At 37.6% G+C, this 26,993-nt stretch overlaps 1 protein-coding gene across 1 annotated transcript; it reads right to left on the bottom strand.

Moving 5' to 3' along the window:
* Positions 1–1,766: 1,766 nt before the first annotated feature.
* Positions 1,767–26,795, bottom strand: LOC125739463 (protocadherin-15-like). Its single transcript, XM_049009606.1, has 21 exons — positions 26,557–26,795; positions 23,985–24,109; positions 19,795–19,860; positions 17,367–17,527; positions 15,871–16,026; positions 14,732–14,851; positions 14,453–14,563; positions 12,434–12,604; positions 11,322–11,430; positions 10,948–11,060; positions 10,409–10,615; positions 9,794–9,928; positions 8,351–8,500; positions 7,676–7,869; positions 7,135–7,267; positions 6,630–6,709; positions 5,648–5,741; positions 4,672–4,800; positions 3,113–3,418; positions 2,621–2,845; positions 1,767–1,892 (listed from the first exon to the last, which is right to left on the bottom strand). Exons 2-21 carry the CDS (start codon positions 24,079–24,081, stop codon positions 1,767–1,769), a joined length of 2,883 nt encoding a protein of 960 aa, XP_048865563.1. The 5' UTR covers positions 24,082–24,109; positions 26,557–26,795.
* Positions 26,796–26,993: the final 198 nt, after the last annotated feature.

Raw genomic sequence — 26,993 nt, 5'->3', positions numbered from 1 at the left:
AAAACAAAAACTGATGTTACGCTGACAAACAGAGAAAAGTAGCCTAGTTTTTTATTTGGTCATGATATTAATAGAAATGTATAACTTCCTGGAATTGCCCTCGCCATGTGATACTAATCATCAAAGCACCCAGCCTTTCTCTAATTCTTGATATTTTGTTACATGTTTTATTAAATACTTGCAAAATATTGGTGAAGGAGCTATGGAAATTCATGATTTGATTTCTGCTTTTTTGTTTCTATGAAAATATTTAAATAATTAACAAATTAATTCCAATCCAAATTCCGGAATCTGTAATGACTGGATTCAAGTTATTTAACTCTTGGCTGCCCAGCAGAGCAGACATGCTAACTATCGTGGCTTATTCAAATAACTTTTACATCTTCAGCACAATTCTGTGTATGTATGTGTGTTGATTGTCTGTCTTTGTAGGTTGTAGCAGTAAACTGTCATGAAATACTATCATGTTTCATTTGCATTACAGATAACTATTGTTCTAATACATAATATGCACCAAATGCTTATTTTTGTGATCTATAAACCTCAAAATGAAATGAAGCATTAGTTTACAGGTGCTCCGTAATCCCAGAGTTGTTGAACTACACAACTAACAGGCTAATGGAACTTACCTGCTTCATTCCCCCCTATAATAGAGTAGATTATTGTCTGGTTAATGGCAGCAGCCAAAATGACCCCAACCACTTTTCCTATAGGTGAATTCTCACTCATAGGGGGAAATCTTGAAACGACAATAATAAAATAAATGGCATTTGAATTAATTTCAGATTACCGTATCAGTAAATATGAATAAAATTCATAACAACAGGAGAGAATGCAAACACCAGAGAAACACACAGTCAGGGGTGGGAATCAAACCCAGAACTCTTAACGACTCCCAATTGCTTTTGCAGGTTTTATGCATTTATTGAGTGTGCTCGATTTTTCCTTGCTTTATAAAGCCTAGACGTGACATTTTGCTCCTTGAATCATGTGACTGGTCAGAATAAAAATAACAACAAATAAGGCAGATTTTTACATGTATCTTTTGTAAACACATAACAGTAATGTTTTTGTGCCGTTTTCTTCCTAAACCTTGTCTTATTATTAGAATAAATATGACCAATTGTATTAATTCCTACTGAAATGCATTAGCAAACAGCAAAGTGTGTTGCATATTTAATCACACTGAACATCTATTGATTAAGAAAACAATTAAGTTTACATTCTTACTCATATTCCTCTTGGGTGAAAACTGGGATTATTGAAGGCTGAAGAACGGTTATTTCAACAATGGAAGTGTTCTGCTTCATTGGGTCCCCATCATCATAGGCAATGACAAATATCTGTTAAAACAAAAATACATATTTGTAGACCTCAAAAAACATAAAATAGAATTTCTTAATACAGTAGTCAGATTTACCTGAAAGATGGCGTTAGGTCGCTCATTGAGGTTGACTTTTGTGATTACCCTTCCAGACTCTTCCTCCACCGCAAAAAGGCTGCCACTGTAACCAGAACGCTCCAGGTCTACTCTGTACCGGACCCTGCTGGCCGCAGTGCCCTGTTAAGGGAAGTTAATCCATCAAGTTTGAACAGATACAAGCAGCTTGCCAATACCTGAATCCAGCCCTGAATATAATAATTAACATACTTAAATGTGAATGGAAATATATATTTAGCCATAGTAATTAACCTAATATTAATTTATAGAGCCTAACTGATAATTATTTTATTAATCATTTTGGTATAAAATAAAAGCTCTTATTTCAACTCACAGGAGGGTCTTCATCTTCGGCAAAGACTGTGGTGACATACGTTCCCTTCTCTGCTGTTGGGGACACCATCACACGGTACAAAGCCTGGCTGAACACCGGCGCGTAATCATTCAAATCCTAAAATGCACAATTCGCAAGTATGGTAAGATATACTGTTGAGGTAAACTGGATTATTTTTTGCTTTTGTATATGCTTTTCAAAACTTATTTATAACTGTCTGAAAAAGTGCTACTGATGCCATTGAGAAAGAGTTACATTTTAACAGTTAAGGCCGGATATAGCTCATTTGATCACATGATAGTGAATACAGCAACATAGCATATTCTGTCCAATGTACCAAAGCGCATTGGGGAGGATGAGATGGTCCAATCGATTGACAGCTGATTTAAATTGGTCAATTTTCAGTCTTAATTACTCAATCGGCAGACTTTAATTTGACTGATCTCAAATATCAATGTTGCAGATTATGCAGAATATGTGGATCTTCAGTCTGGCAGTTTTACCAGGTATCTATTATAACCCTAACACCTGCAATGTGGAAGGGAAGGATCGACTGAATCTCTTAGCAAAGAATCTACCTTTGTATCTAGGAAAAGCATAGGCCTATCACCAAAAGCCAAATTCTCACCCAATTCGTTTTTTACGACAGTAAGTGGTCTTTTTGTGAAAGAAGCCATCAATGTAAGCTAGAACAGCATCACTGCAACACCACCTTGAAAAGCAGCTTTACCCTAGAATTTTCAAACCCATGACTATCATGTGATCTGCAGACATTTTTGCATTTTGAATAAAATATTTAATTGCTATCAGTAAAGTAAATAAATAAGGATAGAAGGTGTTCTTACTGTTATTTTGACCGTGACAGTACATAGCCCAGGAGGCATCTTCCCTTTGTGGTTCAAAGCCTCCACTACAAAAGTGTACGTAGTTCCAGATACAGAAAGGTTCTCAAAATCCAGTACTTGCCGAACTGACAGGTGGCCTGTCACTGGATGAATATCAAAGAGCTGTCTAGCCTCATCTGTTTGAATGTAGTATGTGATGTTGGAGTCAAGGTCAGCATCTTCAGCCTGGATATATAAAACGGCACCAAGATACAGCTATGCATTTATAAGAACTGAACAGATGAATAAATAAACTCTGATCCATCTACAGGTGGATTGTTAAAACTGTAATTTTACATTGAAATGTAACAATTGTTAAAGGAATTTCTTAATTATTTTGCTTTTTAGATGCAATTTCCATGCGACATATAATGAAGTCTTTAAATCTGATTTAACGTTTTTCTCAAATTAAGGTGAAATATACTGGGATATAAGAACAGTTGAAAAGCGTACGCTGAGCTGCAGGAAGACTGTCCCCACGAGACTGTTCTCGGGAAGATTTACAATGTAAGATGTTTGCGAGAACACAGGGCTGTTATCATCTACGTCCAGGATTTCAACAGATAGTGTGGTGGTTGTCCGGCGAGGATCTGATGCACCGTCAAAGGCTTCCACAATCAGGTCGTATTGACTCCTGATCTCACGGTCCAAGGGAATTGAGGTGAAGATACTACCATTGCTATTGATTCTGAAGAAGCCAGCAGGGTGCATTACTCTGTAGTTGACCCGTCCATTGACCCCTAAATCTTTATCGGTGGCCTGTAACAACATATTCATTAGCCATTCGGTCAAGAAAAAGAAGAAATTAAGTCAACATAATTGCTATGAACATAATCTATGAAGAGATCTAAATACACTATATAGACAAAAGTATTAGGACACCTGGCCATCTCACCCACAGGAACTTTTATGACATCCCATTCTAAATCTTTAGGCATCAATATGGAGTTTGTCGCTCTACAGAACACGTTTCTACTGCTCCAGAGTTCAGAGGTGGCGTGTTTTGTACCAAATCATCCAACGCTTGGCATTGCACTAGGTCATGTAAGGCTTGCATGCAGCTGCTCAGACATGAAAGCTCATTGCTTGAAGCTCCGTGTGCACAGTCTTTGTGCTGGAGTTAATGCCAAGGGAAGTTTGGAACTCAGTTATTGAATTAAGAGACTGTTAGCGAATTTTACTCACTACTGCACGCACCTCAGCACCGGCGACCCCGCTCTGTTACTTTACGTCGTCTGCCACTTCATGGCTGAGTGTCTGTTGTTCCCAAACGCTTTCACTTTCGCAGGTAAGACATTTCACAAATTCACTTATCGCAAAAGGTGACATCCTATGATTCACCGAGCTCTTCAGAGCGACCCATTCATTTAAAATGTTCGTAAACCTGACCTGCATGGCTATGCGCTTGATTTTATACACCTGCGGCAATGCGTCTGAATGAATCACCCAAATTCAATGATTAAGAGATGTGTCCCAATACTTTTTCCCCATATGGTGTATATACACATAGACATTTCAATTCTGAAATTAAAAACACTCAAACCATATTTAACTTGCCATGGTGATTTAGGTATGTCTGCCCATATGACATCTTTAGATTACAAACACTTGGTAGCTTGACAAACGAGTCAGGCAAAAATTATAACCCAAGTATGAAGTACAATAAATAATGTTAAGTGGCATAGATCATTCATGAATGAAATGCAATTTCTTTGTGAAGTATATGCAAAATTGTTACATCCATAATTGTGAAACTGCATGTATCGGTAGTCATTCTTCAAAAAATACAAATCGAGCAACTGCGATCACATTCCATTCATCTGTTTCCAAGCCTTTACCCTGGATGGGCTCAAAAGAGCAATTTTGATACGTTTATTTGCCTAAATGTATGCCTTTGGACTGCCATGGGAAATGTGTGAAACATCAAAGAGCCGGGAAATACACACAGAGTAGGGCAGGTTCAGACATTCATTCCTGGAAGGTGCAGGCACTGAGCCAGTCTATGACCGTACCTTTACCTGACCCACAAAGGCATTTCCATCTTCCTCTTGGACAGTAAAGTTTTTTGGCAGAAGTGGATCAAAAACAGGGTCGTTATCATTCACATCAGTAACCATTATGGTCACAGTTGCTGTTGAGATCTAAGATAAAACATCAAAAAACACTCTTTTGTTGAATTGTCCCATGAGGCTATCTGATGCTTCCATGTCAGATAGCACCTCCCGATGTTTATAATGTTCATTTTTATAATTCAATCACCTGAATTCAGTTCATGTACTTTTGCCCCAAAACAACTTTCAAGACTTCAGTTTCAGTTGGAAACATTCAATTTGTTTTAAATGACATCTTCATAATTCAAGATGCAATATTCAGTCCTTTTATTTTCGCTTTACAAATACGCTGCCAAAATTTCAGTGGTTTAAAATACGATCCGAAATTCAACCTTCTACATCAGGGACTAGCAGGATGAGCAGCTGAGTGCCGATAGAGTTCTTGTCTAGATCCGGAGTCAACAGTGAGCAATAAGTATAAGGTCTATCATGCCGGAGGATAGAACGGTAGATTTTCCTTGTGTCATCGTGGATACGAGTGTCCCAAAGTCGGCTACTGTCCTCTCGTCCATCTAGCTAGTCATAAAACTTGTCAGCACTGATTAACGGAATGACATTACATGTGGAAAACGAAATATCAATCTGATGGTCAGATTTGGCATATTTTTTTAAGTCGCCAGTCGTACCAGAGTTCCTTGCGGTAGAAAAATAGACAAAAACCTTAACTCTACTTTATCCATATGAATACATATGTACTGTATGCATAATTTTTGATTTTTTTATCCTTCAGTATAGTCAATTTCAGTTCAGTAATGATGAAACCAAAGTTTTGAATTGAACTTGATTGACTTGGATTACAGATACCATAGGAAGCAAAGGAGCCCATAAGGAAAACACAATCACTGAATGATAGAAAAAGAGGGACGTGCAGCCTTACTCCATTTGGATGCCCATCGGAAGCAGTAACCGTCAGGATGTACTGATCTGTGGTTTCCCTGTCAAGAGGTTTTTCCAAGAATAGCAAACCTAAACTGTAATGAGAATACAAAAAATACAATTGAAACAATTAACACCAATTATTCCCATTACTAATAAATGTAAAATCTCTAGGTAGAATCTACTGTATAAATACAATTACAAAATATCATTTGCACTTTGATTATTCTTAATCTATGTTTTGTGTAATATTAACATAATATTGTTATCCCAACATGGGAACTGATGTTGGATGTGAAGGCTTGGCTCACAATGTCCATTCTAGTTCATCCCAAGGGTGTTTGTTGGGCTTGAGGTCAGGGCTCTGTGTGGGCCAGTCAAGTTCTTCCACACCAAACCCACCCAACCATGTCTTTATGGACCTTGCTTTGTGCACTGGGGCACAGTCATGCTGGAACAGCAAAGGACCTTCCCCAAACGGTTCCCACAAAGTTGGAAGCATAGAATTGTTCAAAGTGTCTTGAAATGCATACCAAGACATTTTGAACAATTCTATGCTTCCAACTTTGTGGGAACAGTTTGGTGTAGAAGAACTTGGAACGTCACAAATGCTCTTCTGGATGAATGGGCAAAAAAATGTCTCCAACATCTTGTGGAAAACCTTCTCAGAAGAGTGGCAGCTGCAAACTGCCCCCCCCCCACCACACACACACACACACACACACACACATTTCATATTCATATACAGTATTGACACTGGCTAGAATAGTTGCCACTCCTTTACACCTTTGGTTGGGGGCCCAGAAATTTGTGGCCTGCATTAGGATCTCTGATTTTTATCATTTTAGCTGAGGACAGGCTGACCAAAGAGGCTCACCATGTTTTACAAAATAGGTATATATTAGATACTTTTCCAATACAAAAATGGTATTCTTAGCAGGATCAAAGGGAACTATAAATGTATATAAAACGAATAAACTTACTTTCTTGAAAGGTTAAATACATTCTGGGGATCTCCACTCATAAGACGGTAAGTAATTGGGTCCTTTTCACGATCTGTTGCCTAAAACAACAAAGCAGACTTTGTTCAGAATTCTAATTGTTTCTATAATTTTTTTAGGGTACTATGAAAAAATCTTAGGCAGTCAAAGAAAATGTTACAGGCTGTTTATTTGAGTAGTAACACAATAAAAATAAGAATTTATTTTCTCCAAAAAGTTCCTGATACGTTGTTGGAGCTGGAACCTCTCCAGCAGTTCGTTCAATCAATCGATCGATCGATCAATCAATCAATCAATCAATCAACATTATTAGTAAAAATAAATTAAAATAAACATTAAAAATGCATATATATATATATATATCACTCAATAAATTTACATCAAATGAAAATGCATAATTATTTTTTTACCTCCCTTCAAGCATGAATTTAAATATTTCAGGTTTCATTAATTTAATAATATAGATAATCTAATAATCCTTGTTTACCTGCAGATTAAGCAGAACAGCTCCAATCCTCATAGCTTCACTGACCTCAAGGCTATATACAGAGAGCATAAAAACTGGTGAACTCTGATTGTTGGGTGGAAGAACTTCAAGGTACACTGTGGTGATAGAGCTCCTGCAATTACAGAAGAATTTTAATACATAGTAGTACGGAGCCCCTGTACGGAGCCCCTGACGAGACCTATACAAAAAAATAAAACACTCTTACGCAAATAAAATGCTCTTACGCAAAATCAATTGCTTTAAGCAAAATTTTCTCATGCACACGACTTACTTGTGTGCCCAAGATACTTCCGCATGCACACGGGAAAGTAAGAGCATTTAATTTTTTTCTACAGGTCCCTTCAGAGGCTCAGCATAACACAAAAGTTGTGGCAGTTTTTTAATAGACATTATTGTTATTGCTAGTTTATTTATCAAAATTATATTATTTTGTTCCCTAATATAATTCATCTAAGTTCGAAGGTGTCTGAAAGTGAACAGTATCTAGTATATCAAAACATCTGTTTGACACTGGAATTACCTTTTTTGCAGCTCAGGTGCATTGTCTGATGCTTTCACAGTCAGGGCATAGGACTGGCCCACAGTAAGTCTGGCTTCTCGTGCCACATGGATCAATCCTGAATAGTTATTGATGGTGAAGTGTCCCTGACTGCCAGCTATGATCTCGTAAGTTATCAGTCCATTAAGACCGTCATCTATATCACGAGCTGTTACCTAACAGTAAAATAAAATTGGGAAAACAAATCTAAAAAATGTATCCTTATTGACACTGTAATATTACCTGTTTATCTATTAATCATCTATGTTGATATCAAATGAAAAATCTCAGGATTTTATAATGTAAACCTACCGCTTAAATTATTATTCTCTATATCAAATAATAGTTAGCAGATTTTTCTAGCATCATGATATACACCGCAACTGAAATGTACTGTAAGACTTGAGATATTGTGTAGTAGATTTAAGGAGTGTAATTTATACAAATATTTAACTGGGGCAATGAATATCAATATAAAAAGGCATCAGTGAAAAATCCTCTTATCTTTATACTTATCATGAAATTATTCATCCACATTTTAATTGAAGGGGGAAAAGTAAATAATTTAAATCCAAATTTTAAATAAAATCCAATAAGGTAATATAAGCATTATTGAAGACAAGAAAATATGGTACAAGAAAATTTTACAATTATTACCTGCAATACTGGATCTCCAGGCTGCATGTTAGTATAAACATTTGCACTGTAGGAGATGCTTGTAAAAGCTGGAGTATTATCATTAGCGTCAATCACTATGATGTTAACTGTGACTTCTGGACTTTCCATAACTCCATCAGAGGCCACCATCTTTTTAGGAGAAATTCACATCACAAGAGGCATTTGATGGTTTTAAATTCACCATTCATGGCTTTTTACTTGGCAAAATTTTTTTGCCTTCCTTCTATCTCATGTTCATTTTTATTCAGTTCACCAATACAGTCAACCCCTTTGCATCACGACTTTCCCCATCGCGGCTTCGATATATATATCGCAGGGTTGGCAGAAGAAATTAAATGATGTTTTTCGTGTAATTTTTTGAAAGCCACAGATGACCAGCGAAGACTACCAGATGACGGAGGAAAAGTTTAGTAACTCAGAAATTCTTAAAATATATGTACGGTGCTGGTTTGGAGGATGCCAGTTGTGATTATGGCAGCCTCTCACATGATATCTCACAGTAATTTTTCATAAAATTTCATTCAGTATTCCTGACCCAACCATGCCCGTAATGCCACACTCCTGCAGAACACTAATTACTCCAGGCGGCTGTTCTTTCCGAATAGCGTGCGGCAGAAGAAAAGGGTAGCTTGGCAGAACAACAAAAGGAAAACTAATTCCTAGACCCTGGCCATAACCCCAACAAACATTAACTAGAAAAAATCATCAAAGTGTTTGTCTTCTGGCTGGACAGCTGCACGCTCTACAAGGGGCACCAGTTTTGCACCTCATTCTACCACCTCCAGATAGATGGCCTCATGGGACAATTCAACAAGAACGTCAACAGTAGCTTCAATGTGTCACAAACGAGCATAGTCAAAAGTGCGATATGATTATGTCCTCTTCATAGTTGGCAAGATTACCAAAGCCTCCCTTTGAAGAACTACCCCAGACCTACTTAAGGTGGCAAAGGAATCTGGGAGCGACAAACCTTGCTGTTCCTCATCTGCCAGAGGCTTCACCAGATCCGAAAAAGATTGAAAGGTCATTTTACAAGGACTTCCTCCAGCTGAATGAGGTTGCCCCATTTGACAGCTACCCCATACACCCCCCCCCCCCCAGCTGCATCAAGCACCTGGGTGTGGTATTTTCAACCCTATCATTCCTGAAATAAAACCTTGCCTCTCAAGGGATTAATTTCCTGCATTCTTGTCTCCCATGTCTCCTTGTCCACTATAGTACATAAAACATATATACAGTTCTCATATACAGTACATGGTTCAAAATTTAAAAATAATACATTTACGACGTACTTAGGTTGCTATGTTTCAGTATCAGTATACTTATTTTTGTTCATTCTTATTCTTATTATTTTTGATAAGAATGAGATAAGAATAAGTTGGAGACTGGGCAACAGCACATGAAAATTCTGGAAGTACTTACCATAAAAGAGTAAGTCATTTGTTCTTCTCGGTCTACTGGAATCAACAGTGTCAAGTAGCGAGTGATTCCTGATGGTGTGATTCTGAATACATTGTTATACTTGCTCAAGGATATTTTCAACATGGGATCTTTTGTCTTAAATATAGAAAATGAGGGAAAATGGATTAATGTAGATTTACTTACTACTTATGTCATAAATTTTAAAGTGTACATTCAGTTTGAAATACCCTGAGTATTATAAGCAGAATTTAAAAAAAATCAGCTGTCATAATTCAGCACTCACTGTCAGCAAAGTGTAAAAGAATTTAAAAAATAAATCCCGTAAAACAAATCAAACTGTACGTACACTAAGATTACAAATATGATTTAATAAAGTCCCTTATAAAGTTAGGTACAAGCTGAAGACATTGAGGGACAAAAGTGAATTTTCAATAAAAAATAACCCTGTAGACTATGGAACCTTTAAAATGTAAAGAATAAACCAATATAAATTATTCACTGGAGGTTTGACTATTATTTTAAAAGTATACATTTATAAGCAATATTACATATATCGAATTCTAACTAAATTCTAAATCACTCCAGTATTTTTCTGGAAAATACTGGCAAACATACTTCCTCAACGTCCTTATCGAGGGCAATAATGCTGAGGGGAGCAGTAAAATTAGCATTGCTGGATATTGTGGTGCCAACCGGTGCCGACTCAATGACGAATCCTTGATAAGTGGATATTTGAAAGTATGGGGCCTGATTGTTTTCCTCTAGGACCTCAATATACAAATTAGCAAAAGCAGGTAGGGGGTGTCGATTGTCTTGTTCTGCCTAGGAATAAAATTCAGAAATTTGTCAATTATGATGTTACCAAGTGAGTGTATATAAAGATGTTGAATTTCAATGTGAAGCAAGCAAATCAGTTTAATCAAGCTGTGATATAAGTGTACAGTTAAGTAAAAGTAACAGCATAAATACTATAACACCATCTTTCATTATAAAGAACTTTTTAGATTAAGTACAATGTGACAAATTCATATCCTTGCAAAATATATCAACATACTTCCAGGGATTAAAATGATAAAACAATGCATTTATAATAATTATTTATTCATAACTTTTAAGAGCTATGACTAAAAGTAAACTGGGCATGGAACAATTACCTTAATTATCAAGTCAAACGCTTGATACAGATCTCTGTTGATCGGTTTCAGAAGTCGGAGTTCGGCTGTTGTTCTGTTTAATGTGAAGTACTCTGCAAATGTTGCTGGTTTACCTGAAATTTTCAAGCTAATTAGTAAACGAAGGGAAACTGAGTAGAAAAATGCAAATGATATTGATGATAATTTAAATCATTTTGAGAATGAACTAATATTACTAATAACAGTTGATCATACACAGCTGAGAAAGAATGGGAGGGACCCAATTTTCTAGCTAAGGTCCATAGGTAGAAGCGCTACACCAACACCAACCATAAGAGCAACATTACTCACTTACTCATGGTGATGAGTAGATATTACACATTGCAGGTACCTACCAACGAGGATCGAGTAAATAATTCCAGGTCGATCAGATGGAGGCTGAATGTTTTGATCTTGATCAACAGCTTTGATGGTGGGAGTGACTTGAATTGGGTTAATTCGTCCCTGAAATTAATGCATTGGTTTCAAATGTGATAAACAAAATTCTGACAGATCAGGAAAGATGACCACCTGGCAATGTTGCTACTTACATTTACATTTACATAATTACATTTTCATTCCAATTAAAAAGAAATATATATGCAGCCTGTATTATTGGGGTGGCATGGTGGTGCAGTGGTTAGCACTGTTGCTTCACGCCTCTGGGACCCGGGTTCGAGTCTCTGCCTGGGTTACATGTGTGTGGAGTTTGCATGTTCTCCCCATGTCGTCGTGGGGTTTCCTCCGGGTACTCCGGTTTCCCCCCATAGTCCAAAGACATGCTGAGGCTAATTTGAGTTATTAAATTGCCCGTGTGAGTGAATGGTGTGTGAGTGTGCCCTGCGATGGGCTGGCCTCCCATCCTGGGTTGTTCTCTGCCTCATGCCCATTGCTTCTGGGATAGGCTCCAGACCCCCCTTGACCCAGAAAGATAAGTGGTTTGGACAAAGAGTGGATGGATGGTCTGCATTATTTCATTCACTTATCTCTATAATGATTGTACTACTAATCTGTTAATTAGTAATTCATCTAATTACTAGTAAATTACTACAGCAACAAATCCCCCTGGCTGTTTATCTGCCCAGTAACCATGGAGTATGATGTAATCTTGTAATCTATCTTCCCAGTGCCAGACTCACTAGTTGTTTGGCTGATAAGCTAAATGAGGAAATCTAAAAATCGTTCCGAATTTCCTATTCCACTGTTCATGATGAAGTCATAAGCACCACTTCTGTTTAAGCAGTTATGACCGGATTGTGTTTCTGGTTCTTACGTGAATAGTGACTTGCATTTTCCCACAAGAATATCATGACAGTAGGAATTTAACATCCAGCAATCCATCTTCTTACTACTGTACTTATCCTGGCTAGAGTTGCGGGACTAAGCTCAAAATTCACATTAGAAATTGTTAAGTGTTTCGATAGAACCATTTTATCAGTTCCACAATGGTGGCGGTAACAGAACTTACTGGGTCAGTGAGCTCTGAAACAGCTGCTTTGTACATCAAGGGTCTACAATCATCGGTGCTGTTTACTGGAGTACAGGGAAGAAACATTGGGCCTAGATCATCCCCATCCAGCACATCTACCGTCAAAGTAGTTGTGGCAGTCTGCTTGTCACCTGGATAAGGTGCACGATCCTGTAAAAGCAATTGCGTAGAGTTTCCATTTCGTCATCAATTCTATAAACATAAAATTTCACAAATAAACAAACGTATACACTACCTTGCACAAACTGTTAAGAATGATGACTGAAGTCATTTTTTTTAAATGGGACATGCACAGCCTACACATTTGGCATAAGGAAATTTATTTCTTTTGGTGGGTTTCCCGAAACCTTCTTAACACTAAGTCATTAGTAAGTTCTACCTTAAGTTGTCTCTTAATGCTCCAACTGTTCTTAGTTAAGTACATCTTCCATATGATATTCTTTCGTAAGGTTGGTCTGAGCCTCTCTTAGCTGTCTCTTATTGCTGCTGTCAGCTCATACTGCTCATTTAAAATGATACTAACATTGTTAAGGGTACAGTTTCATAACTAAACATCACCTAACTAAAAAAATAACTGATGATATGATAAAATTATTTTATCTGATACGTGACTACAATCTTTGTTAGATTTGCCCTTGCGCTCTGAATGCATCATGTCTAAAATTTTATGCTTCCTGAGTGCATTATCAGAATTTAACGCGCATAACTATGCCTTGTTTACAAGAATCAGATCTTTCAGTCAGTTACACCAGCATACTTTCTTCTGACTTCCTTTACCCCATATTCTTTGCTTCCTTAAATGACCACTAGAGTGTGCCATTTGCTTTGTTGGTTTTATTTTATTGCCTGTCTTATATATTGAAGCTTTACAAGCATGAGCAGATACTCTAGAGTCCAGCATTTCCTTATCGAATTGCTCAAAACACTGAAAAAACCGTCCCTGCACTAATAATCCAATGGATTTAATGTGTCGTAATGGGGAACTACGTTTCCCATTTCCAGGGTTCTATGGCAGTATGCTCACTGGTTTTTGAGCTGCAGACAACATGACCCATTGCATTTCCTTTGATTCTGACAAAGTTCTTGCCTCTGCACATTAACCTGCAAATTTCTTCAGTTTTATCGGTGAGTGCAGGTCTAGCTATTTTGGGCCTTTGAGCAGGGCAGAGTTCATCTGGGGTGTTCCGTTTTTCATCATTCCTTTGATGTGGGTATTTTCTTTAGCAAGTAGGATGATGGATTTTGACCTTTGATTGATTTTCAGTTCTTTGCAAGAATGTTGCAGTGGGAAGCTACCAGAAGTGACACAGAAGGTAATTCTCATGTCTGTGCATAGAGTTGATCAAACATGCGCATTGGCCTTTTCCACCTATTCTCAGAACACAGTTTCTTGGTCCCACCTGTAAAGCTTGCTGCATTCCTTGTCAACCCTGGTCCTATAAACACAATTTCATCAGCCCAACAGAACACTGCGAGTCTGGCTGTGATGGACTGGTTCTACAAAGCCTGTCATGTTTTTGTTTATACTGAAACATGCTTTTTTAGACTGAATTAACATCAGTTAGTCTCTCATCTGGTTAACACCAACATGTATAATGTGCCGTTTTGGCTTTCAACCTCCTCTCTCTCACAAGCAAGATTTCAATGTAGGCTTGTTATTCCCAGCAGAGCTGGTTCAGCGCTATCCTCAGATTTGAAGGGAGGCCTGGCAACAGCAAAAGTATACTATCTATAAACTTATTAATCACGATCAAGATATACTGCACAATATTAGGTATATTTACTATGCAATTTAACTGTATATTTATTGAAAAATCAGAAGTAAGTGCTGCTTAAAAATCTTTAATAAGTAATCTGCTTAATAAGAATTGAATGATCTTCATTATATTAGGGTTCTTTTAGAAGTTTCTTAAAATATTAGTCAAAGTGTTTGATAACTTTTTTTAAGCCTATAATATTATTAATATAGTTATAATAAAAAAAACTTTTTAAACTCACATTAGCCTCAATAAGAACCAAGTAGCGAGTTTTTTCTTCATAGTTGAGTCTTCCCCTCAAGATGACAGACCCAGAGACAGCAAGTGGAATGCTGAACATTCTGTGTGACTCCTGCCAATGAGACACTACATATTACACAGTGAATATAATTAATATTGTAATTTAAAGTCAAAACATTTCTCTGTCTCAGTTGTGAATTACCTGCAATGCACCTTAGAAATAGTACTAAAAATAACATGCGACATTGTAAATATATCGTTTATATTAATATACACATACTGGATCATTCGGATTATATCTAATTTGATATTCCACTTGTCCATTTGGTCCATCATCAATATCAATGGCTCCACCGTTTCCAGATAAGCCAGTAAAAATGGTTGTTCCAACTGGAGTAAGCTGAAAACATACATAATAATTAAAAATAAAATTAAACTAAAATAATATAGCTATAATTATAATACAAAAAGGTTATATTACAATGATAATGGCAGAAAGTCGCTTCTCTATGCTTTCGCCACTTATACAACAAGAAGTTGAAGAATAATTATAATTTTGAAATGTAGTCAGGCAGCATTATACGGTAACCCCTTCACGTTCGTTTTTCGAAAATGATTCAGATCACATAATATCATTTAATATATAACTATTACTGATACATTACATTCGTTACACTAAGTGCGTATTATATCATTAATATGCAGGTTTAATATGCAGACGCCGCACATCTTTGGTTCGGCAATCAGCCAAAGGTGGAGTCAAATTTGCCATTTAAACATACATTTGTAAAGTCTTGTACTGAGCGATAAAAAGCAAAGGACTTAATCTTGTCATTAAAAGATTGCCGTTTATTGTTATCTGACAATCAAGTGGTGTAAATTAATGGAGTCAAACGAATGTTCTCGCGCATGACGGTAGGATGTACGTGATTTAAAACAGCAACGATGCTTTATTCTTTTCTAATTAAGTGCACTTGTTAACGCTTTAAATTTGACAGCCCTAATCATTTCATATTTTTTGCACGTGAATTTGCTCTGTGTTACTATTGGCCACACTGATTGACTGCTGGAGATAGAAGGCTGAAAATATGAGTATCATGATTCAGCAATAAAATATCCAAAAGATTCACACAAATTCCACTGGAACAAAGCACATGTGGTCAATTACTAATTATGATTCTCACTCTTATTACGTTGAGATACGCTTCTTAGAATAAAACATCTTTTTTAAATGGCTTGTCAAGACAAAACTTAAACCTTTTCACAAATTTCAGCTGTATATAACTATAATTTTGCAAAGGTAGTTCAAACTAGATATTTACTATTATTATTACATTCTTTGTTCAACGTAAACACCTGAAACTGTAATTGAATGTGATGGAGCAGCAGTAAAAACACACTTTAGTTCAAGTCACTCACCTCATTTATTGCTATAGAATAGCGGAGCCGCTGGAAGCGAGGGGCATTGTCATTGCGATCCCTCACAACAATCCGCACTTCATGTAGAATTACAGTGCCAACTATTTCGTTGATACATTGAATCTGGACCACTATAGAGTGGATGTTGAAGGGTGGCTGAAAAGAAAAAGTACACAAGCAGTATCTAAATAAACTGGTTATATACTTGTGAACTATATATACATATGTGTGTGTGTATACACAGCCTCAACTGGAAATCTATATAAGCTTAGATCTTTATAAATTACTAGGGACTGTTCGCTATTTGCATTGTCATTGTATGAAAGCTTAATACATAAGTATGTCTGTTGAAAACACAATTATCAATGCTTTTAATACATGCTTTTTCTATAAAATTTGAAATAATTGGGTCTGATGGTTGGAAGCAAGATACAATTGATATTGTGTATAAATACTGTATGCGCTGCATTCTGTTAAGACAACCCAGATAGACCTGTGATGATACCCTATCATTACAATCAGTACCAGGTGCCGATACTCCCCTTGGTATTCAGTACCAGGTGCCAGTACTCCCCTTGGTATTCAGTACCAGGTGCCAGTACTCCCCTTGGTATTCAGTACCAGGTGCTGGTACTCTCCATATTATTCAGTACCAGGTGCCAGTACTCCCCTTGGTATTCAGTACCAGGTGCTGGTACTCTCCATATTATTCAGTACCAGGTGCCAGTACTCCCCTTGTCATTCAGGACCAGGTGCCGATACTCCCCTTGGTATTCAGTACCAGGTGCTGGTACTCTACATATTATTCAGTACCAGGTGCTTGTTCTCCCTTGGTATTCAGTACCAGGTGGCGATACTCCCCTTGGTATTCAGTACCAGGTGCCTGTTCTCCCTTGTTATTCAGTACCAAGTGCTGGTACTCCCCTTGTTATTCAGTACCAGGTACTGGTACTCCCCTTGTTATTCAGTAGCAAGTGCTGGTACTCCCCTTGTTATTCAGTACCAGGTACTGGTACTCCCCTTGTTATTCAGTACCAGGTACTGGTACTCCCCTTGTTATTCAGTACCAGGTGCTGGTACTCCCCTTGTTATTCAGTACCAAGTGCTGGTACTCCCCTTGTTATTCAGTACCAGGTACTGGTACTCCCCTTGTTATTCAGTAGCAAGTGCTGGTACTCCCCTTGTTATTCAGTACCAGGTGCTGGTACTCCCCTTGTTATTCAGTACCAGGTGCTGGTACTCCCCTTTTTATTCAAACAAAGACGTGCTGGTACTGCGTATCAGTGAGTACCAGGACTGTTACTAGCTATTGAAAAGATTAGGGGCTAAGTCAAGTTTACCTGGGGTTTCTCTTTATTCGTTTTTTGAAGGAAGATTGGCACCTGACCTAAAATATTTGGGGTTATAGCCCCAAGTGATCAGACCTAACGACGCCCCTGGTCAGTACTGGCCCACTTCAAGCACTGTATGTAACTGGAGTAGGGTTTTATGCTTACATCTCTGTCAAGAACTCGCCCTGTACTGTTTAAATGTAATCTTTGTATTGATGGATCCAAAATAACCCAGTAGTCATAGTTGTTAAGTAAAGATAATGAAATTGTTCTGCCAGGGTCTTTAGTTCTCCCATTTATTTGCATATTTTCAACCAGCACAGTCCCTGAAAAAGAAAATGCATTAGAATCAAAATAATGACAATTATATAATAGTACAAGGAATGGCTGAAGTAAGTACTGATCTGCGGTTTGAGCTCCCAAGGACTGGAGTGAGTAGCTATTAGCTAAGAGAATATCTGATGTCTCTCAAATAACCAGCCACCAGCAAACGCACCATCCTTTGCTATCCTACACACTCCAAAGCTGGACCAGATATAAGCATCATATGTATTCCCAGACCACGTAATCACAATGTCTGTAAAAAGTCACTGAAGGTTCCATATCACCTGGACATTTACTGCTGCCAAGAACCCTTTTCAACAGGTGAAGGTGGGATTCAAGAGGTTGCAATTATGAACAGAGTTGAGTGTTCCATCCACTGCACCTAAAATGCCAGGTATGTCTGCATTTGCGTGAAAAGCAACCTTATCGTCATGCAAGGCATCTCCCTCTGCTGGAAAAAGTATGTAGTTGTAATGGAAAATGTGATCAAGGCATGCACGGGTTTGGACACAGCAGCCTTGCTGAGGCTATGTGCATCACTGATGATCTGCAGAACTCCACCCATGGCGTAGAAACAGAGAGCTGTCAGAAGCTGCACAATGGAACTGAGGGCAAAATTTCAATCTGTTCCACTTTTCAATGTATCCTGCAGCAGACTCATTACGGCGAGTCATTATGTCACCCCAGGCCAGCATGTATTACTCTACGAATTGTTTGAGACACAGATAAAGGGATTCATATCCACCTGCTAAACAACATTTAGACCAGCAATTTGCCTTCTTGATATCAGGATCTGTCCCTGCCTCGTCTGTTTCTCCCCGTTTGGCCAGCAGGTGTTACTGGCCATCCCATCTTCTTTACAGTGTTTTGTAAATCTAGTGCCTTCTTTTGGCCCTAGGATGTTCCTTCTGCTCTCTGGGCTGCTGCATGGCTGAATGGTCTGAGCATCTTGCTGTGATTTGTGCATCCCTATCATTGTGGAGTTGAAGCTGGCCAGAGGCCAATGTCAGTTACATTAGGTACTGTAGTTATAAGTTCTTATCTGCTTGCATTTTTGTGTTCTGAGTGCTTTTGTGTTTTCTGTATTGTTTGTGTTTTACTATTGGTTATCTCCATTCGTACCAGGTTCAGTTATGTCTTAATTTACCTTTACCTTCTTACTATCTCCTAGAGTTAAATTACTCTACTACTTTTTTCCCCCTAGCCCTAGTGTTTGCAAAATTGATAATGATCCTAACCTGTCCCTTGTGTTCTGTGCCTATATGTGCCTACTGTTCCTTTGTCTGTTCCTTACCCTGTTCCTTTGTCTTTGTAATTGCTGTCCATTTGTTCTGGTTTGTAGTTTGCGTTTTTATTTCCTGCGTTATGAACCTCTAATAGTGTTCTTTCTTACTGTCTCCCTGGTATTGCCTCAATTCTAGCCCCTGTTTATTCTTCATGTCCTATTTTCCTTAGTTTTGACCCTTCATAGTCTTGCTTTGTTTCTAGTGTATTTTTGGTTCAGTTTCAAATTAATTTCCCTTGATGTCCGAAAGTTGCTCTAAGGTTCGTCACTCCTTCCCTGCATTCTAATGCGACACTTTGACAGCGATGTCTGAAACGTAGTCGTTGGTTACCATTGCTGGTCGTGAGGGTGATTCACCTTCCCAGTTACATCAATGTGACTGAACACAAATTTAATAGTTTAGTTCATTATGTACCGGACAGAATTTATCAGTTGTGCTGTGTTCTATTCATGAAACGGAATTTGAAATGAAATGGCCACATCCTGTAAGATTTTGAATTGGAATTTGAATTGGAATGACAGGAAGAAGAATTTTATTTCAATTCAAAGAAATTCAATGCAATCACACAATACTTTTGCCAAATTAAATATTTATATTATAGACTTACATTCTAGATGGTAGATGTATATATTAACCTTATATATATATTTAGTAGTGAGTAAAGTGTACATTATATTTGAATGATTGTAAGGTAGAAAATGTCTGTTTTAGCCTATATTCTAACAATATGCATTTGATTTATAATATTGTGCAAAAATGTTTAAAGCTATTTATGCTTATGCAAAATACGAATAAAATGAAAACTGACAGTCAGATTCCTTTTTCTCTTGTCAGTCTAAAATTTCTTAAGTAACAGAAAACGCAAGCATGCATTATATAAAGTTTTAGATATATTGGAGTACTGAACCAATTTTACCAGTTTACCTTTCTGTCAGTAGCAATTTAATTAACAGAACAAGTCATTTTAAAAATAAAATACGTACCATTTCGACTTTCCTCATCAATTGTAACTATTGTGGCAGGGGGGCCTGTCCTTGATAATTTACATTCTGCGTATCAAGAAGAAAGAAATCCATTTTAAATACATTTTACAAAACTTCAAAAAAAAAAAAAGTTCAAATGCAGATTTATAAGCAAAAGTAATGGAAAAGATATCTAATGCAGGTATTTACTGTGCATTATAGATAAGAGCTTCATAGACCATTCATAATGCATAATAACATGGCTGTATGAGTATACAATGCCTTCATATTTGCTTTATTTTGTTGTCATTCCACATTATTAGCATGATCACAAACTTAATTGCACCCAGTATTTAATATTGTCAGTGTACATCTAAAATATATTTATGGTACCATTCAGCAATATATTTTAATTTATAGCACAGCAGAAGGCCTCACTAAAAGATGTGCTTCACTATAAGTTGACTATTGTATTGACTGTCTGCATTTTTGCTGAAAAGGACCCATATGAAAAGGGATCAGCTTACATGTCATAAATACAACACTGACATTGCCCACAGGTAGAATTTCCTATTAAAGATTCCTGTTCTAGTAATAGCTATTTAACAACAGATACTCTATCAAATATACATAAGTAGGTTCTCTGTATCAGATTAACAACCAATTCAGGAACAATGTCAATTGAATGCCATTATACATTCTTCACACTTTCCAAAAATGTTTTAGGATGTTATGAGGTGAAAGACAGTTATATTGTTTTAATTATCCATTTTCAAATGTATTTCATGTAAAAAACATATATAATATGCAGTATTTGAATAATAGTGCTATCTCAAATAAAAACTGATCTCAGAATAATGGTATTAGGCCGTTCATCTGTATTTCAACTGCTCTGCTGGTCAGGAGGCCTGAATATCTTCCCAAGCTGCAAAGAGCATAAAGCTGGGGTCCACCCTGGACAGGATGGCAGCCCATTACAGAGCGCATCCACACACTCAAAGAGTCACCTACTTGCATGTAAAAACCCATGCAACACCAGGAGAACTTGCACTCTCCACATATGCAATGCAGAGGTTGGGTTTCAGACCCTGATGGATAGCAATGCTACCAGCTGAACCAGCATGCCCTCCAGATATAACATCAACTTACCACTTGACATATGTAAATAAACCTCACTGAGTATATAAGAATAAATTAAATATGACAAAATATTCTTATATGCCTGAAAGCCATAGGTTTAATCTCAAAATAGTTGGAATCATTAGAAATGTGCCTTAGTCACAAGGCGACTAAATAATTTACAACTTGGCTTTTCTGGAGGATGCCAGGTGGCTCGAGGGCTGGCTGTCCTAATGGCTCATATCACATTACCATCATGTCTCAGTGGTTAATCCCATTCACATCTCCAGAGTTAGGAGTTTTAATCTTAACTCTGCAATGGTTCTAAATTTGCATGTCTCACATATTACACAGACTAATTCTCTAAGTTGCCTGTAGTGTATATGTGCGTCATTTACCGGGATGACCTAAGAATATCTAAGGCATCACCATGAAAATTCCCATTATTTAGCGTGGCACTTCAGCATTGAAGGAACATCAGGAAAGGTCAATATAATGTGCATAATTCAGTCAGTCCTGCTACAACGTGTGACATCATACCTACAGTCTATTCTAACACGACTGATTTATTAGTACCCAAGTCCAGCATAATGTGGAATTGCATCTATATTTATGCGATTTTCAGTCAGACAGAAAAGCACTATGGGAACTACAATGCGATATGATCTTACCACGAAATATTACTTGCACACAAAAACAGCTATCCAAGTGAGCAGCAGCGTTGTCTGATTTGTGAACGAATCTTTCTTTTGGACTGGTTCTTTTCAGTGAATTGGTCAAACTGGTTTTCAAATCTAAAAGAATCAAACTTTTTGTACATCCATGCATTGCACAGGTAAAAAAGTCTTAGATTCTAAAAATCTAGAAATATTTGACATATATTCGTATAAAACACACAGCAACCTTTTTGATTCACTTATATTTGCTTTTCATAGGCTGTCTGTAGCAATGATGCTTTCAGTGCCCCTCTGCATACCATAATCCATTGTATTTGTGCAGTATGCACACCTGTGGCTCCCTACTCCCGACACTCGGCATTTTAGTGAGTTTGGTACATTTTGGTTGAGGCAGTTACAAGGTAATTGTCGTGAGACTTGTAAGATCCATAGGATATATCGATTTGCATTCTGCAATTTTTTTGGGAGAGTCTGCTTGGGTATACTTCCTTATTTCCCCGCTAACAAGTTGAGCCTGGAAGTGGGCAACCGTCTTGTCGATGGAGAAGAGTCCGGTGCTGGATTCCTCCATCACCTTTCAACATGCTTTTGGAGAGGTCTTTGATCGCCCTGCAGTAGGTCGGAGCTGTGGGGATTGACTCTGCTACCTCAAGCAGGGAAACAATAGCATGATTGACTTCTTGCTTGATTTCCAGACCCTGGCTGCTAGTTTAGAGGTTCACGGTAGCCATCCTCCTCTTTGCAAATGTCGTACCATCGCATCCTTGACCCGGCACTGCTGGCAGAGATTACATGCTGTGGTGAGGTGTGGACTTTTGAAGACGTTGCTTCATCCGAGGCTTCAGCTCAGTAGCTGCCCCAATCACTTTGCTCCTTCAGGCAAAACGAGCCATGCTCAAGTTGACCCTGGAACCAGTGGTGTAGTTCCGCCAACTCAAGACTTAATTTTGTGAAGCTCCTCTTCTTCAACAGCCCAATCCAGTACTCCCTTTCTTGGTGGAATTCAATGTGTCTGAAGTTGGAGTTGGTGCTGTCTTCTGTCAAAAACTGGGAGACTCAGGTCTGACATACTCGTAGATCTTCTTCTCCAAGAAGCTTCTTCTCAAGAACCCCAGTCGAGCGCAACTATGATGTGGGAAACCAGGACCTATTGGCCATAAAACTTGCCATGGATGAGTGGTACCACTAGTTAGAGGAGGCTGAACATCTGTTCCTGGTGTTAACAGACCATCACAATCTAGAGTACCTCCAGACCACCAAAAGGTTGAATGCCCAACAAGCCCATTAGACCCTATTCTTTACTCATTTCACTTTTAATGTGCCCTATCTTCCAGGGTCAAAGAATGTCAAAGCTGATGCACTGTCCCACCAGTTTGACCTGCCAGAGTTCTCAGAAAATCCCTGTCCTATCCTCCCCAGTTCCTGCCATATGAACCTGAACACATCTCCACCTACAGACATACATATATCATTAACAACAACTCAACAGCTACATAACAGGATGGTATGCTAAAGCACCTTGGAAGTTCTGCATGCATAGACAGAAAACTTTGAAAACGTGCTGTTTGGATGCCCACTAATGAAATCTAGATATATATTCAGGGCTGACAGTATAGATTGGGTGATCTGTGGTATTCAGATAATCCTTGATCAGGATCAGAGTGTAAGCTGACTCTTCCTAACTGGTAACATTTTTCTGGTTGGAAGATGAAACATACTCTGTTGTGCTTTCTCAGAAATGTAGTTTGCATGTTCTCGCAGGGTCGTGAGAGTTTTCTATCAGTCTAGAGCAAGGGTGCCCAATAGGTCGATCACAATCTTTTCCAAACCGCTTATCCTACTGGGTCGTGGGGGGTCCGGAGCCTATCCCAGAAGCAATGGGCATGAGGAACGGAACAACCCAGGATGGGGGGCCAGCCCATCGCAGGGCACACTCACACACCATTCACTCTTACATGCACTCCTATGGGCAATTTAGCAACTCCAATTAGCCTCAGCATGTTTTTGGACTGTGGGGGGAAACCGGAGTACTCGGAGGAAACCACACGACGACATGGGGAGAACATGCAAACTCCGCACACATGACCCAGGCGGAGACTCGAACCTGGGTCCCAGAGGTGTGAGGCAACAGTGCTAGCCACTACACCATATAATATAATTAAAAACAATATAACCAGTTTTCTGTTATATAGCTCTTGCAAGCAGGAAGATGCGGTTTGATATAACATTCAGTTTCTATAATGTATAGTATTAGCCTCACACTTGAGCCTCCCACAAAAGGCTTCTTTACCACATATACTCTGACTACTTGCCCTTATGGCAGCAATAGTAACAAAAGTATTCACATTTCCCTTCACATTGCAATTACTGTTATTAAAATATCTCAAAAGTTCCCATTACAAGTTAAAAACTTACCTTCACTATTATGTTGCTGAGACCAACTGAAGGTAAACAAACAAAAGAATGTAAATCCAGTCCTCAGACAGCTGAAGAGCCCCAACCTCTGTTGCATTTTATATCAAACGATATAATGGGCCTTCCTGAAAAAAAGGAGATAAAGGATAAATCGTGACTTATTTACACTGAATTGCAATTTGGAGCAGCTCTACGATTAATCATTTAGTAAATTTTGAGCATTGAAAGAGCCAAATACGTACTTTTTTCATGTCTCTTGTGGGGACTAGTTACTGTACATAGATGAAATGAGGAAATTGCTGTTGTCCACCCAGTGACTGTTAGTTTCATAAACAGGCCTGTTGATTTCATTCATTCATTTTTCAAGCAATATAATATTTAAATTGGAAAGTTTTACAGTATTGATTTGCTATTGAAATCGACTTACCCAAACTGGTATCAGTATTGAAGTAAAAATTTTGGCATCAATCCAATTAGGCATGAACATATAATCACGTTTTAGCCAAATAGTGATGTAATAAAAAGGAATATTTACACAATATGAACTTTTTAAATGTATGTCTCCTTTAGATCTATGATGGACTTGCATCCCATCTAGTGTGCATCCCTATCTGACGCTACCTCGCTCTAGGCCCCCAGACAACCCTGCTGAGGAACATGTTTGGAAGATGGATGGATGGATGGATGGACGGACAGATGGGAGTCCATGCAGCCATCCAATAATACATCTATCTATCCATTCATCTTCCCACCACTTTTTCGTGAGCAGTGTCACCATGTCCTATATATTTTGAATTTCACATTGGTTTTGTTGTAACTGTTCATAAGGAAATACAAAGAAATCAGAAGATGTACTAGCTAACGCTTCATAAGAGACACACATTAACAAAACACCAGCTGATTTCAAAGCTGATTCTGCAATCGCAGTAGATGAACGCAGGCAGGAAGAAAGAGGCTGAGATTGTGAAAGAATTTTCTTAAAGTCAGATGTTTGACAATCTTTATTATGTCAATGACCTCAAAGGGAACAGACACTCAGCAATCATGCGTCTCGTGCTCTGCTCCCCGAACAACAACATCTTTCATAGCCAAAAATGCACCAGTCATCAAACAGTTCAAGGAAAGGTTGGATATCTGTAGATACCGGTTACTTCTGCTTACTGAGGTTCGCTTATCAGCTCAGAACAGGACAACCTATTTGTGAAATTTCTTTTGCAATTTCATACTGAGTCAAGTTTTTATCCATTTACTTCATCTTACTTCCCTCATGTGCCCCTTCTTCTCTTTTCTATATTATCCTTTATCCAATAACATACATGCATTTATAATATGTTCTGCAACAGCTTACTTCTCAGGTCATGCCTTTGCCTTGACCCGGGCCCCTTGCTGAACAAGCTTCATCATGGCAAACATGTTAGTTCCTTAAAAGAACATAGAAATCCCTTACTTAAGCAAACTTGCATTAGTACATTGTGCTTGATACGTTTGACTGACTCGAGTGAGGTTATATTGTTTCAATCATTATTGGTAAATCAACAGCACCATTATAAGTTTTATTATTAATTACTAATTAGATATGTATATATATATATATATAACATTTGCATAATCATGAATTTTCTATCACAAGATGCACAAATGTGTTATGTATTATGCAATACAGATTTTTCACATTTCTTTACTCATCACTGTTAGTAAATAGATTTTTGACAGTAGCTTACATTAATTAATGTAATTAATAACCAGACCCTCCAGTACCCTTATGCAAGATTTTCTGTTTTGCACATCATGGGATCTTTTCTTTACTGGAATGATCCTACATTCGAAAATGATAAGTTCAAAGAATGATTTTGTTAACACAATAATTCTGATGCCATTGAAGACTAGGATATCTAATTACATAATTAAAATTGCTATAAAAATTTACCCATTATCAAATTGTTCAGTCCACCATGTTATACATTTTTTATTTATTTAGGACCATTGTCAAGTATATCGTTTCAACAGTGCTAAATCTAAATCTCCCAACAGCCAGATCATATAAAAATGTACAAGTATTATTTGGGTTTAGCTTTCAGTGCTTCTATACAAACAAAACCCTCATCTCTGGTGACAGATATGCAGTTTTCTTTGTCCCTGTCACACACATAGTAAAATATTCCATTTGTTTGCTATATATATATGATTAATAACATGATGAAATGATTTTCAAAAGGACTAACTTATAAGTATATATATATTTTGTCTTAACAATGCTGACATATACTTAGTGTTCCTTAATTTTATTCAAATTTCAGAAATTTTGAATAACCAATAAAACTTAAGCATACTTATACATTTGATATATAACACATAAAATCTCAGAAACTAAATATGAAACTGTAATGACAAAAAAGCTTCTCATAATCATTTTGTGCTGCGTAACTGAAGTGTCATTGTCATTAAAAGTAGCTAATAATTATTCCTGAATAGAAACACTACTTATCTTAAACACACATGGTTAAATAAACAAAAAATCATTTTAATATGGATCTGAGAAATATTTCAGTATGTAAATAAAAAACAAACTCACCTCTCTCTGTAAAATCTTTAAACCACCGGTGTCACATTCAGCAAATGAAAAGTGAAAAAATACTGTACAATTTTAACTTCCTATGAACTAAATACATGACAAATCCCAAGCAGACACACGACTTCCAAAATGTTCCTTTACGGTACAATATATACTTCTTTAACATGTTTCCAGCTCCTCTGTTGGACTGCTGTTGCTGAGACCCGATACTCCTTGGTAACTAGAGCTATGTTAACCTCTTGTTAGATGTAATCAATCTACAGGACAATTCAGTTCAACTATAGGCAAGCTTTAATCAATTTGATAATGCTTTCTTTTACGACACCTTTCTAATGCTTTAAAACAAACATAAACCCAGGTGTTATAACCGACTAATGGAAGCATACGTAATAAACAAATTGTACCACATCTTCCCGCATCTTCTCTCTTCCCAACTG

The sequence above is a fragment of the Brienomyrus brachyistius genome, chromosome 3 (assembly GCF_023856365.1).
Source record: "Brienomyrus brachyistius isolate T26 chromosome 3, BBRACH_0.4, whole genome shotgun sequence".
Classification (NCBI taxonomy): Eukaryota; Metazoa; Chordata; class Actinopteri; order Osteoglossiformes; family Mormyridae; genus Brienomyrus; species Brienomyrus brachyistius.
Note: the sequence above shows the minus strand (reverse complement) of the source record. Positions and strands in the feature narration are given on the sequence as shown.